Source organism: Ipomoea triloba, chromosome 1, assembly GCF_003576645.1.
Source record: "Ipomoea triloba cultivar NCNSP0323 chromosome 1, ASM357664v1".
Lineage (NCBI taxonomy): Eukaryota > Viridiplantae > Streptophyta > Magnoliopsida > Solanales > Convolvulaceae > Ipomoea > Ipomoea triloba.
The window spans coordinates 23,155,977-23,171,667 of record NC_044916.1 but is presented as its reverse complement, the minus strand read 5'-3'; the positions used below and the strand labels follow the sequence as shown (position 1 = coordinate 23,171,667).

Sequence of the window (15,691 nt, the reverse complement as noted above, 5' to 3'; positions counted from 1 at the left end):
AATGAGCAATGTGCGGAATGTGTCAACAAGATGACAAATTTTCCTTTCAGCAACACCATTTTGTTGAGGAGTTCTAGCACATGAAGATCCATGAAGTACTCCATGTGAGGCAAAGAAAGAAGTGAAACAGTCAAAAAAATATTCTTTGGCATTATCACTACGTAGGACTTTGAGAGAAACTCCAAATTGATTCATGATTTCATTATAGAATTTTTGAAACACATCACAGTTCAAAACAATTTTTCATTAGAAAGACCCAACTACACTGAAAAAATCATCAATGAAGAAAACAAATTATAAGAATCCCAAGGTGGTTAGAACACGACATGGTCCACAAACATCGGAGTGAACTAAAGAAAATGGTGTATTAGCTCTCCTGTTCACTCTACTAGGATATGAGGACCTTGAGTGTTTCCCAAGTTGACATAACTCACATTTTATTTCTTTCAAATTGGACAAACTAGGAACAAGTTGTTTTAATTTATTGATATTGGGGTGCCCTAGTCGACAATGGTTGAGAAGAGGTGAAAGAGAAGCCATGCAAGCTGTGTTGGTATTGGTAGAACCTAGAAGATGGTAGAGTCCTCGCGATTCATGCCCCGTACCAATTGTCACCATCGTCTGCCGGTCCTGAATATCTACAGAATCAGAAAAAAAAGTAACTAATCAATTAAGAGAGTGAGTAAGCCGATGGATTGAAATCAAGTTGAAAGGGCAACCATGAATGTAAAGAACATGGTATAAAGAGAAGGAATGGATAGTGACTTTTCTAATTCCTTTAGCTTTTCCCTTTGATCCATCACCAAAGGTAATAGATGGGAGAGAATATGATAAATCAATTTGGGAGAAAAAAGAGGGAATACCAGATATGTGATTGGTGGCTCCAGAGTCCAATACCCAAACAGAGTTTGATTGTGAAGCAAGAGCATTATGGGAGATGTCAGGAGAAATGGTTGTCTTGGTAGCCTTTAATTGCAAGAATTCTGCATACTCAGCCTTTGAGATAACTTGTGTATTTAGGTCCTCAATATTTGAATTCCCAAATTGAGCTATATTATCCATAGTTGGTTTCCCATGAAGTTTCCAGCAAACCTCGCAAGTGTGCTCTTGTGCTTCCTCGACCTCTTCCTCTATTGTAACCATGATGACTTTGAGTAGTAAGAGCAGAATGATCAACAATGGTTGATGATGATGTATGTTCTTTATAAATAGAGGAGAATTGAAGAAGTCTTTTGAACATTTCCTTGGTGCTTGGAATAGTTCCATCATCGAGTATTTCGTAATTGCTCAAATTCTGGTTCAAGCTTAGCAAGTGTAAGAACGACAAAGAACTTGTCGCGCTGATTGAGTTGCTCTTCGGGTGATCCTCTAATAGGCATGAGTTTATTGAATTCAACTATGAGTTATTGGAGTTTTTCCAAAAAATTTTCCATGGACATTTATGACTTCTTGATATTTAGTATCTCACTAACAACGAAATAAAAATGAGAGATGTCATTCGTATAAAGAGATTGAGCTTGTTTCCATACAGAAAATCAAGTCTTGAATGGTCTAAAGATAGGAATTAAATCAAGAACAAGGGATTGCCATAATAAACTGCATAGTTGGGTATCAACACTCACCCAAATATTTTTTTCATGCTGAATTTCTTCTGTTGTGGTAGTGAGGTGATCAACCACTCCTTGACCCATAAACCATAGTTCTACTACTGATGCCCAATCTTGATAATTTTGGGACCCAATAAGCTTTTCATTAGTGATAGCTAGACTCTCGGAGAGATTTGGAACATAGACTTTAGGTTGAACTGGGAGAAGAGTATTTTGGACACTGTTAATAATTTCTTCATTTTCCATAGTGATTAGAAAAATGTGGGAAAATCATGGTAGGGTCGTAGCAAGGAGTGGAGGCGCATAGCGTCAGAGGGCTACCGGAGTGGTGGCGCGTGGGGAGGTTTCTAAGGGTCGAAAAAAGTTGGCTAGGGTTGCCAAAGATTTCTTCAGAGGTTTGCTGCACCAGATTGTCAAAGGAGCTTAAAAGGAAAAAATGTTTTCTTGAAGGAGAGGACTGATGAACGTTGTTCATCAGTAGAGAGTTGGAGAAATCTTCAGGCCCCAAAAAGGTTGCTCTGATACCATTTTAAGAGACTAAGGGAAAACTGAAAGTACATTCTATTCAATGCTAAGAACATCAGATTACAATACAATATATAGGCAAAGGAAGGGCATTGGGAAAGAGACATAATAAAGACATAATAAAAGAAAAGTCTGCTCAAGAAACTACTCTTTTACTCAAGGCCTTAATGAGGCTGCTGGAGAGTTGCTCAAGGAGATAATTTAAACATTTATATTAAAATATTATTATATTTATATTATACACAATGAACAACCACTACTATAGAAATACCTTTTAACGTCGGTTATTTTGGACATACGACGACGATTTTTTTCCGACGTAGTTCCAGCAGACGTTATAAATAAATTATACGACGTCGGTTTTTTTTAAAACCGACGTCGTATCAATTTTTAATTAAAAAAAATCTGAAGAAGACGAAGAAGACAACTTGTCGTTACTGTTGTACATATTACATTGCATATATAATAATAATAATAAGTACGTAACTACTTCATATCTAATAATAATAATAATATAATAATAATAATAATAATAATAATAATAATAATAATAATAATAATAATCATAATAATAATAATAACAACAACAACTGCGTAACTAATGCATATCTAATCTAATAGTAATGATAACTAGGTAAATACTAATGATAACAACTTACGCAGGCCGGAGATATGGTCACGTGACGACAACGGAGAGGGAGGTCACAACGGATGGTCACGCAAGCCGGAGATCTGGTCACGCCGCCGTCACGCCTTCATCAGGTTCTTTAGGTTCGCCGGAGATCTTCTCGCTGCTCGCTGCTCAACGGATGTACTCCGCCACTCGTTGCTATTGCTGTCTTCACGTACGGATGAAGAAGACTGAGAACGAAGAAGGCTCAAGATATAGAGATGAAGGTTTCTGTTGTCTTTACGTACAGATGAAGAGGACTAAGAACAAAGAAGGCTCAAGATATAGAGATTAAGGCTGCTGCTGTCTTCACGTACGGATGAAGGGGATTGAGAACAAAGAAGGCTCAAGATATAGAGATGAAGGTGGCTGCTGTCTTCAATTCACGTACGGGTACGGATGAAGAGGACTGAGAACGAAGAAGGGATGACGAGGATTAAGATATGTGCGAGATCTGTCATCTGGGTTAAATAAAAAAAATTGGACAACATACGGCGTCAGTTTTGGGAACAACCGACGCCGTATGTCTTTACTTTTAAAAAAAAGGCGTCGATTCTGGGAAAAAACCGACGCCGTATGTCTTTAATTTTTTTTTTTAAAAAATATTAAATACATACGACGTCGGTTTTCCCCAGAACCGACGTCGTATGTCTTACTATTTAAAAAAAATATTTATGACGTCGGTTTTTGCCCGGAACCGACATCGTAAATAATATATATTACTTTTACTTTATTTTATTCACATATAACGTCGATTTGTCAAAAACCAACGTTAATTAGGCGATGTAGTATCCTTTTTCTGTAGTAGTAAATAATGTGTAATATGATTTTAAAAGTATAAATACTTAAGAAATATTTGAATGCAGTAATGAGTTACAATTTTTTTTATTGATTTTTAAAAGAATTTTAAAATTATAATTTTTAAAATATTAGTTAACCTACAACCCAACTCGCGAAACTTACAAGCTCGCGCAAGTTGAGGTCGCTTGTAATCATTATTGTGTGGACCATGGTCCACGCAACTATGCGCATCATACTATCAAATAATGTACATTCAATATAAAAATAATGTACTTTTAGTATATTAAAAATGTACATTATATTTAAAGGACGTACATTATTTGTGTACTGAATGTACATTATATTGTATAATGTACATTCAGTACACAAATGATGTATATTTAACATGTTAAAAATGTATTTTTTGTTATGGTCCACACATCATTATGTGGACCATGATTCATACAATAATTTGCCACCGATCACTTGTTGGTAGGCTAAATATTTTTTTTTTTGAAAGAAACAAACTCAATTAATCAATTGAGAAATACAATGAGGGGGGACACCAAACCAACTATGAAGATTAGTGTACGAACGTGCAGCCCGGGCTAAAGTGTGAGCACACACATTCACGTTGGTAGGCTAAATATAACCTTAATGGGTAAAACTAGCCCGTGGACTTCAAGCTACTTTGACACCCCTATCCTACTTTGGTACTCTAACCTTGATTTGAGTATTGTCCCAACAACCTATTTAATCATATTACCCCCAGCATGGCAACACTCGATATAATGTTTATTGAAACGGAATAATAATTTTGCAAAAAAAAAAAAGAGAGAAAAAGACGGAATACTAGTTTCACCCTTCGTATTTTTTCTTCCAACTCATTCCTCATGACATGGTAAAATTTAATTGGTAACTAAATATTATTTTTAATTAGTGGTGAGTTACCAATTTATAGATACCCAATAGATGAAAACTACATCTGAAAATAAAATCATAGAGAGAAAATTTAAGAGGGGAATAAAACATTTTCCTATTAAAAAATTCCAACTAATAATTTGATGTAACACAAAAATAGAGAAAATTGCCAATTTGGCCCACTGACTATAGGGGTCTTATTAATTGCAGTCCACAACTTTCAAAAGTGTTAATTGGATACCTTGACTATTCGATTTTTATCAATTTTGGTCGCTCCAGCCAAATTGGCGACCAAATGTCGCCGGAATCTCTTAACTACGCAATTAATGTTTAATTTGAGGGGCAAATTCGTATTTTGCTTAACCAAACTTAGACCAGGTTAGCAGTTTCAGCAATACAAACCGTCGGCGATGTGGGCAGAGGTAGGAGACACGCCGATTGTCGTCATCGTTCTTCCGCTGATGCCTGATGACCGAAAAATGCGACGGAGTAGAAGGTCGGTTGGTCGTTCAATCGGAGTGTCCCATTGTTGCTCCTGAAGAAAGCGATGAAGTGTTCATCGCCTGCAACTCCATTAGCAAATCCGACTCGAAAAGTGGGGTGATACTGCCATTGGTCGCCGGCTACAATGCAAAATGGAGAGATCTGTATGTTCTGGAAGATTAACAATTGCAACCAGTTTCCGTCTAAACTTCTAAGAGATCTTCCCAGCAACAGCCACTGCCGCTGGCACGCAGGGATTAGAAAAAGAAAACGAAGCGAACATTCTCCCGTTTGAATTCGTCGGCCTGGAAACCCCTTGTAGTTGCTTGGATAACGAGACGAACAGGGTCTCCTTCAGCCGAGATTGCCGCCGCCATCCACAAGATTATCGAAAACTGGTCTCCTTGCGCTGAAGGATCGTGCCGGAGGAGAGGGTTCCGACGTCATTGAGATGGACGTGGTGGACCTGCTGGTGGAGCATATTCATTTCTACGAGAACGGAATCGTCGAGGAAGATGAACGGAGAGGATTCCGACATCATTGAGATGGACGCGATGGACCTGCTGGTTTCTGCGAGAACGGAACATCGAGAAAGATGAACGGAAATAGTTTCCGGTGCCAAGACGTGATTCTAGGTTACATTTCCGGCAAGACAATTAGAAAAGACTATTTTGCCCTTCACATTAAGGCTTAACGGAGTAATTAAGACATTCCGGCCAAAATTGGCCGTCAGTTTGGCCGGAGTGTCCAAAATTGACAGAAATTGAATAGTCAGGGTATGCAATTAACACTTTTAAAAGTCGTGGACTGAAATTAATAGGATCTCATTAGTCAGTAGACCAAAATCGCAATTTTCTCACAAAAATAAATAAAAAGCAGAATTTATTCGAAACTCTTTGGTGCAGAAGAATAACATTGGTAGTACTGGAAAATGGAAATTACGGAGTACTAGATTTTAGACAGGAAAGAAACCCTAACATATATTCCTTATCTGTGCTCTGACTTCCACATCCTCACCCCTTTCGCTTGCTCTAGACATTCTCAGGTAACCCCTCTCTCTCTATACAGATGGATGCATTTCTTATCTTCATCTCACAGTCTTTTCGTCTTATTTTTCCTCTGGCAAGTAATACTTTACGCCGATGTAATGCATTGATTTTGCCGTATTTTTTTTTTTTTTTTTGAAGCTTGGGGTTTCTTCTGATGGTTTTATTCCTTGTGCTTTTACAGTAAAATCTACTTGTTAGAGTGTATGCTGATTCTTCTATTTATTTGTTTTTATTTTTTGGAATTTGTTTTTGCAAAACAGATTTCTTTGTATTAGACATGGTTGGTTTAAGCGATTTTGAATTAAGGGTAATTTTCTTATTAGTTGAAAATTCATTAGTCTCTCTAGTTAAACCTATACACATGAATACATGATAGGGCTGTGATGCTCATGATTGAGATTGACCTTGGGATTTGTGGTATTGGTTTGTGATTTTTTAAAAGAGTTATTTAAAAAAAAAAATAAATTTTGGGTTGCTATTTAAAGTCAATTGATGTAGTAACTGGCATGTTTAAATATTGTGTGCAAATTATGAGTATGTTTGTTTCAGGCATAGTAGTTTCCCTTGACTAAATGTTAATTTTACTGTGCAAATTATTATTATTATTGTAATAAAATTCCTGAATAGGTTTTATCGGTCTAACTGTAAGTTTGTAACAGTTGCTTATACTGGCAGTGCTTGCAAATACAGAAATGGGAAGGACGAAGCCACTGGTGTTCTTGGATGTATGTATTGATGGTTATCCACAGAGAAGAATGATTTTTGAGGTATTTCAGATTTTCAGTACTGAACGGCAAAGTTTCTTATCTCTTGTATTATATCCAAACTTCATACTAGTAAGACAAGTGTACATCTGACATACTGTTCATTGTTGCAGCTTTTCACTGATGTTGCTCCAAAAACTGCAGAAAATTTTCGTGCACTTTGTACAGGTCTCATATCTCTGCATATATTGATAGTGCTAGATGTTTCTATCTTTTCACAAGGATTTGTTTTATGCAGTTGTACCCAATAACTTCTGCATTCTTTGTTATCTAATTCTCTATATCTTCCCATTCTATCTGTGCATTTGCATGTACCCTTTTGGCAAGGCTTATGATTATGGTTTGTGAATAATTTGTAATCCTCCCCATGTTATTTTTGGATTATTGGATTAGATAAGCTAAGTGGTTTATCGTCTATGATAACTAGCTTGTAAACACATAGAAAGTTGATTATTTAATCTATAATTTCACTAACCTAATTAAATTAGCTTTGCCAAACCCCTATTTGTGCTGAATTTGCTGATTTATTACTCCATATAAATTTACTTTTCTCTATTACGGAGTATTTGTTTTGGTTAGTATGCATATTTAGGCCATAGATGATATTAATTAAATATTTATATCTTGTATACTTAATCTACTCTTTATTTACCTTCACTGTGTATTTGCTCCTGTTCTCCCACAGTTAGAAGTCCACTTCTGATCTATGAAGATGCTCCTGTTCTCCCATACTTAGATCTACTCTTTATTTATCTACTCTTTATGAAGTCCACTTCTGATCTATGAAGATGTTTATTTACAGGGGAAAAAGGAATCAGTGATAGAACTGGCAAACCTTTACACTACAAAGGAACCCTTTTCCACCGAATTGTCAAGGGGTCCATGGCTCAGGTATGCATTTTGCTCAGTCATGCATCAGCTCTTATCTATAAGAATTTGAATGCATTCCAGTTGGATGAGTCTTGGCTTTCTAGTTTAACATCACTTAGAAATGGCCATTTCCTTTTAGTCAGCTATCCTTGTTTATGCTGTAGGATGCAGGGCTGATGGTCACAACTGCTTTTCTTGTGATATAGTTTTTAAGGTTGTACTTACTGCATTGTACATCCTCAAAATTGATGAATTATGGCATACACAAAGCTTGTTTTATATGTAGGTTTTGCTTTATGTTGCTGCTAATACACTCTTTCTCCCTTTTCTTCCCTACAGGCTGGAGACTTTCTCAGGCAAGATGGTAAGTCTTCTCTGTCAATCAAGTTGTGTTAATGTTGCTAGTGTGCACCTTACAGCTTTTTTGAGGTGTTTTCTAGGTTTTGGGTTGAAAATACTAGGCCTTTTTTTTTTTAATAAATATATAAAAATATATAAATTCAATAGATTTGACCCATACAATCTAAACCCTAATAAATGTAAAAGAAGGAAAAAGAAATCAGAAAGAAGAAAATCAGCTTGGAACCTTTGTGCAACCTTCACGACCTTAGACCTTTGCAACCCAGACCTATTGCAAACGTCTGGCGGTATTTTAAACTTTGTGTTGGCTTGAAGGGAAAATATTGGAGGGGAAGAAAGCATTTTCCTACACACACACACAAACACTATTTAATTTAATAATATTACCTCTCTAATATAAAATGCCTCAAAACCCATTTAAGCCTTTTGATGGCAAAATTAGGTCAAATTATTATTTGAGGACTAAGGAAATGCCACCATAGTCAAATACTAAATTGAGAATTAACTAATTTTTTATGCTATTTATGAGTTTTGATTTTTATTTAGTTATGAGTCTCTTTGTGGTCACTTGTCTTGTTGAGCAATGCAATAAGCTACTTCATGGTAAAATGAAAGTGTCTTTCTTGACAAGTGTCACCTCAAGAGGTCTTGTATTAATAAATGAAAATTTCTAGCTATAGTCTATTTGAAACTTAAGAATGTCTTTTGATTTATTTGTTTATTTATTTGCTTGATTGAGCATTTTAGTAAACTAAATTTGCTTTACTGATTTACAGGGAATCATGGAGAAAGTATATATGGCACAAAGTTCCCAGGTGAGAACTGTTTTTCATCTTTGTTGTCAGTTATGCTGTAATTGTTGCATTCTACATGATAATCATCTGATACGTACATTCTGTAGAGGTGCCATTAGAATATTACTGCTTATCTTGAACTTGGCAAAAAATGAATGATTTATTAATGTTACTAGCTATGTTTATTTGATTAATAAATAGTTATATGCTTATTTTAGCTAGAAATCAATTCTTTTTGAAAGCAAATGGATTTCCTTTTTGCATTGACTATGAAGGTTGAGGCTGATTTGATCTTATTCTCAAGCATGGGAGCTTCAATACAATGGTATTTGGTGTTTTTTTTTTCCTGTTTTATAATGATAGGTTATATAATTTGTGTATATACCGCTGTTATTATTTTATTACTCCATATTATATATTATTTTCGAATATAAACTCATGAGTTCCATGTATGGTTACAGTTTCCTCCTGTTTCTTTTGAGTTTTATCCTTGTTTGTCAAATGGTTCATGTGGTGTTTGTGCTTATAATTGTTACATTTACTATTCTGTTGCAGGAAGAAACTGGCAGTTGTCTCTTGATTAATTACCCCCCATTCTCTTTGTTTTGAAAGTTATTTCTAGATTCTTCTCAAAGCACCCTATTACAAATCAACCATTTAAATTTCCAAATAATTAACAGGTGAAAGTTGTAACACTTTTTCAGATGAGCCACCAAAGCTGAAACATGATGCCCCTGGTCTTCTGTCTATGGCAATTGCTGACCGTGATACACGTGGTTCTCTATTCACACTCACCTTCAGTGCTAATCATAATCTTGACAGGTTTGCCCTTTGCCTGTGAAGTGGCAGTATTCCTGAATGCTATTTGAATTTTGAAGACCCTCATTGTTACATAATGCCTTACAAATTTAATGGCTTGTCTTATGCCATGTTACACTGCAGGAAATATGTTGTATTTGGCAAGCTTCTAAAAGGCCATGATGTGCTTAAGAAGATTGAAAATGTTGGAAATGAAGAAGGGAAACCTGATGTGATGGTCAAGATAATAGATTCTGGTGAATTCCCTAAGGGTGAGTTTGTGTCAGTAATTATATTTGCTTCCCTATCATTCTATTCTGAACTGAGAAACTATAAATCCAATTGTTCATTTTTACTTGCAATTCCATTTGGTCAATGTTTCATTTGTTTTTTTTTTTTTGGTGTTTCGTTATGTAGCATTAATTATTTATTTTGTTTGTTTGTTTGTTTGTTTTTTTTTTTTTTTTTTTTTGGTTTTTTTCCCCTCATGTGCATGCAGATGTAAGGAACCTAAATAAATTGAAATTGGGGAAGGTTGCTTCTACCCTCAACAATCATGAAACCTACCGTAAAAGAAAACAGAAAAAATCTTACCAGGATCGAAGAAAAAAAAAGGTGCGGTATTATACATCAGAATCGGATAGTTCTACTGATAGTGAGACGGAGTCTTCAGAATCAGATAGCTCTACAGATGCTGGTGATCTCTCTTACACATCTACTTCCACTTCAACCGAAACCAGCTCATCGGGTGATGACAAGCGAAGGAAAAGGAAGAGATCTAAGAGAGATAAGCATAAACATGGAAAAAGAAGGGATCATCGCAGTGAAAAAAGCCGCAGGAGGCGCGATAAGAAACTAAGGCGGAGATCAAGAAGGTATTATTTAATGATTTAATTTCCTATGTCTATTATGTATGTTATATGATTGCGTTAGTGTCTGCTCTCTCCAGTAACCTAATAATCTGCTGCACCCATTTTCAGTTATGTCCTTCAGTTTTGAAAACTGCATTTTGCTCAACATCCCTTTCATTGGGGCATCTTTAACATGAATAAGCTATAATACATCGCCATCATTGAGAATATTATTGCCTTTCCCTATGCCTCTTACTTAGGCACCGAATCTGTTTTTAGTCTTGGTGTTTTTATATGTAGTTTACATTTCAATACATCATTAATTAACAGTCTCTTCCTGCCCAAATTTGATGCTGGCTTTGGTCAATATGTGTTGGCTTTCAAAACTTTCTGCTTAATGCATACCTTCTGGGGACATATTGTGATGCCAATGTTTTTATGTTATTTTATTTTATTATTTTTGTTTTTTAATATAACTATATAAATGCTAAAATGCTGTATATATTGCATAACTTAAGTTGATTGTTTCTGGTTCTCTTTTCATGTTGTGGTTTGGTATTATCCAAGAAGTTTAACTTTTATATGCTTGTGTTTCTTTCTCTTGTTTATTTCAGATCATCAGAAAGCCTTTCTGATAGTGACACCGAAAATAGTTCTGAAAACGATGATGGAGTTAAAGGATTGGATGGGAGGAATAAAATCCCAGGAAAGAAAATGGGTATTTAACAATTTCTCCTTAAACTTTAACACGTTTACATTTTGGCTGACAATTATATATTTTCCATAAAATGTCTGCGCCAGTTAATGATATTTAGAATCNGATGTAAGGAACCTAAATAAATTGAAATTGGGGAAGGTTGCTTCTACCCTCAACAATCATGAAACCTACCGTAAAAGAAAACAGAAAAAATCTTACCAGGATCGAAGAAAAAAAAAGGTGCGGTATTATACATCAGAATCGGATAGTTCTACTGATAGTGAGACGGAGTCTTCAGAATCAGATAGCTCTACAGATGCTGGTGATCTCTCTTACACATCTACTTCCACTTCAACCGAAACCAGCTCATCGGGTGATGACAAGCGAAGGAAAAGGAAGAGATCTAAGAGAGATAAGCATAAACATGGAAAAAGAAGGGATCATCGCAGTGAAAAAAGCCGCAGGAGGCGCGATAAGAAACTAAGGCGGAGATCAAGAAGGTATTATTTAATGATTTAATTTCCTATGTCTATTATGTATGTTATATGATTGCGTTAGTGTCTGCTCTCTCCAGTAACCTAATAATCTGCTGCACCCATTTTCAGTTATGTCCTTCAGTTTTGAAAACTGCATTTTGCTCAACATCCCTTTCATTGGGGCATCTTTAACATGAATAAGCTATAATACATCGCCATCATTGAGAATATTATTGCCTTTCCCTATGCCTCTTACTTAGGCACCGAATCTGTTTTTAGTCTTGGTGTTTTTATATGTAGTTTACATTTCAATACATCATTAATTAACAGTCTCTTCCTGCCCAAATTTGATGCTGGCTTTGGTCAATATGTGTTGGCTTTCAAAACTTTCTGCTTAATGCATACCTTCTGGGGACATATTGTGATGCCAATGTTTTTATGTTATTTTATTTTATTATTTTTGTTTTTTAATATAACTATATAAATGCTAAAATGCTGTATATATTGCATAACTTAAGTTGATTGTTTCTGGTTCTCTTTTCATGTTGTGGTTTGGTATTATCCAAGAAGTTTAACTTTTATATGCTTGTGTTTCTTTCTCTTGTTTATTTCAGATCATCAGAAAGCCTTTCTGATAGTGACACCGAAAATAGTTCTGAAAACGATGATGGAGTTAAAGGATTGGATGGGAGGAATAAAATCCCAGGAAAGAAAATGGGTATTTAACAATTTCTCCTTAAACTTTAACACGTTTACATTTTGGCTGACAATTATATATTTTCCATAAAATGTCTGCGCCAGTTAATGATATTTAGAATCTACTGGATCTGTGAATTGGCTTATTTGGTTTTGGATTGATCTTGCAAACTAGATTACATCAAGGTGTCAAACACGACTAAAATAAACTAAATTTAACCTGAAGGTCATGATAGAAATTATATTAGAAGGATGGAAGCATATTTTTTGTGATTCCAATGAGATCTCCATTCTTCTTTGTTTTGGTAAAATAAATGAAATGAGACTGATTTAATAGTTAATATTAGTGATTTAGATATGATAACTAGAATCTGAAAGAATAGTTTTAGAAGTACTTGTAAAACAGAACAAATTTGAATAGTGGTGCTAATTATTTTGGCAGAAATTAGACAATGCAAATGCATATTTGATTGGGTAAAACACCTATGGTATTTAAACTGAGGTACACACCCTATTTCGCAAAAAATTCCATCAACTGAATCATTGTTCACAGTTATTGGATGTTTTAAATTCCAAATTTCCAATAACGTGGTCTTCATTGATGTTATTGACTGTAAATTAACATTGATCATGCTAAAGATAAATGTCTTATAGTTCTAATTTTCTGTTATTCCTTCCAATTTTTTATAACCTCATTTCTAGGACTATTTTGCATATATAATAATACCTTGGATACGAATGTTGCTCTGTAGTTTTCACAACTTTTGCCCGTTTAGTTACCTATTCTTGGATATCTTGATGATGTAATTGCATTGCTAATCTTCTGCAGATGGAAATCAATCTCTTGTTGAGGATCGGGAAGCTGTTTCTGTTCATAAGAAGGGAGATTCCAATGACATATTTGAGAGGGAAGAAGGTGATATCCTCAAGGAAAACGGTGGGCATAAAAATAATGATCAGAGTCATCAGGATAGACAACCTGATGTGGTGGATGATCATCCAGGGAAATCTAGGTTTGCTTCCATTTCTTCTTGCACATATTCTTTTTCTTTTGCTTACAAATCCTCCCAGAATGGCCATTATATTGGAAGTTGATAAACAGGAGTCGAAGCCCTAGTCCTAGAAGATCTCTGAGTAAAAGCATGAGCATAAGCCCCAGGAGTTTAAACAGAGACCCAAGTGTTGGCCCAAAACACAGTGTGAGGAGTACCAGTGCTGGCCCAAAACGGAGTCCAAGCAGGAGTGCAAGTATCAACGAAAGCCCACATCGCGTCTCAGAGAGGAGTACTGGCCGATTGAGAAGTGGAAGCAGCAAGAGTCCAGCTAGAAGTCTTAGTCAAAGTCCAGTTAGAGGCAGAAGTGTAAGTGGGAGTCCAGTCAGAGCCAACTCTCAAAGAGGCAGAACCAGAAGTCCTTCAGCCTCGCCTCCTAGAAGTGTCCGCAGCCCACCTAGAATCTCTTCAAGGAAATCTTGGAAGTCGGCAAGTCGAAGTCCAGTTAGATCTTCTCAGAGGAGTGTGAGCAGAAGCCCTGTTAGGCCTTCTCGTAGGAGTGCTAGCAGAAGCCCTGTTAGGCCATCTCGGAAAAGTGTGAGCAGAAGTCCTGTTAGATCTGATCGGAGGAGTTTTAGCAGAAGTCCTGTTAGGTCTGCTCGAAGGAGTATTAGTAGAAGCTCAGGTAGGGCTCCTTCTAGAAGTCCTAATCCAAGTCTAGGTAGGGGTCCTAGTAGGAATAATCGCCGAAGCTACTCAAGGAGTCCGAGTCCTGTAAGTGTTGGTCGAAGGGGAAGGTCACCAATCTCTGATCATGGTAGGAGCTCTTCTAGAAGTCCTGTTGGTGGATCTCCCAAACGCATAAGAAGGGGGAGAGGCTTCAGTGAGCGGTACTCTTATGCACGTAGATACAGGAGTCGTTCTCCTGATCGATCTCCAGTGAGGTCATACCGCTATCAGCGCAGTGACCGTGATAGGTAAAAATGAGGCTTTTAATTACGAACTTCTTGACTAGAAGATGAATTTGTTAATGTTCTGATTTTATTTTATTTTTTCCTACCTCCAATTCTGCCTTCATAGATATTCAAGTTACAGACGGTCCCCCAGGCGCTACAGGAGTCCACCAAGAGGAAGAACTCCTCCTAGGTTTGTATGATATTTTGGATTTCATATTTTGTCTACACATTTCTATTATTGGCAACCTTTTTATACAAATCATCAGTCACATCAAATATATATATATATATATATATATACTGACTGATTGAATTGCAAGCAACTATATTAGTTGCTTCTCTCCACTATGTCTCTAGGGCAGTGCGGGCTTGCTGCATAGTCATACACTTTATTTTTGAATATATAATATTTCTTGTAAACTGGCTTATTTCTAGCCTCCAACCATTTTTAGTTTACTCTTTGCTTCTTAAGAGTCCTCGTACATAGGAATATTCATCGTATCAAGGAACACTTGCAGATACAGAAGCAGAAGAAGCAGGTCTTACAGTGTATCACGCAGTCCAATACGCTACCGTTCTCGGCGTGATAGCCGGAATCCTATTCGTAGTCCATCTCCTGTGGAAAGGTATCGTGCATCGCCACGAGTCGAGAGGCAGAGGTTGCCCTCTCAAAGCAGGAGCAGGAGCCGGTCAGAGTCAAGGTCATCTAATGGATCACAATCTCCAAGGTTGAGGAACAAGGAGAAGTCAATATCGCCATCCAGGAGCCCCCCTGCAAAGGGCGGCTTGGTTTCTTATGGAGACGTGTCTGCTGATTCAGATTGATTAATATGAACGAAATTGAGGGTTGGTACCTCATCAAATGTGTAGACAGCCTAGTCGTGTTTCTCTGTTGGTTCATATTACCTGGTATTCTTCTGTGAGTTGGGATTTTATTAAACTTTTTGTTCACTGACCTTTCTTGGAGATTTCTGTTAGATTATTGTAGTAAAATGCTATGGCATTGAGACACTTGCATTAGTGATATGAGAAATCTTAACCTTTTTAATTATTCTGAGAATTATAGCAAAAGTTGAGTTCTGATGTTTAATCAAGCCTTTGCTATTTCAATATGTGCTTTGTTTTTGCAGAACTGCTAATGAATAACATTCATGGTTGTCCCAACTTTATAGTTGGTGATAGGGGTGTAATTCAACTGAATCCAGTTTGATAGTTAAAACTACAATTTAGTTATTGATGCAATTACCCTTAAAGGAGTTGAAATTTGCTCAATGCATTATGAACTGGGGCTCGGTTTCATGATAATCAAATTGATTTAAATATTTATTGAATTAAACTTGAGTAATACATCAGGGTAATTTGTTCCGCAGTTGATAATATGATGAGTTTTTTTTTTCCCTTT

General features: G+C 36.3%; 1 protein-coding gene across 4 annotated transcripts; it reads left to right on the top strand.

Annotated features, from left to right (window-relative positions):
• Nucleotides 1-5,903: 5,903 nt before the first annotated feature.
• LOC116024070 (peptidyl-prolyl cis-trans isomerase CYP95-like) lies at nt 5,904-15,379 on the top strand. 4 transcript variants are annotated; one of them, XM_031264982.1, is made up of 15 exons: nt 5,904-6,031; nt 6,695-6,802; nt 6,913-6,967; nt 7,602-7,690; nt 8,009-8,033; nt 8,806-8,844; nt 9,528-9,645; nt 9,766-9,893; nt 10,121-10,496; nt 11,087-11,190; nt 13,171-13,354; nt 13,444-13,694; nt 13,725-14,310; nt 14,414-14,479; nt 14,808-15,379. In XM_031264982.1, exons 2-15 carry the CDS (start codon nt 6,728-6,730, stop codon nt 15,112-15,114), a joined length of 2,403 nt encoding a protein of 800 aa, XP_031120842.1. In that variant the 5' UTR covers nt 5,904-6,031; nt 6,695-6,727; the 3' UTR covers nt 15,115-15,379. The 4 variants fall into 4 exon arrangements, with proteins under 4 accessions (XP_031120842.1, XP_031120836.1, XP_031120850.1 ...); XM_031264976.1 differs by having other exon boundaries at nt 13,444-14,310; XM_031264990.1 differs by lacking the exons at nt 5,904-6,031; nt 6,695-6,802 and adding exons at nt 7,834-7,883; nt 9,099-9,148 and having other exon boundaries at nt 6,947-6,967; nt 13,444-14,310.
• Nucleotides 15,380-15,691: the final 312 nt, after the last annotated feature.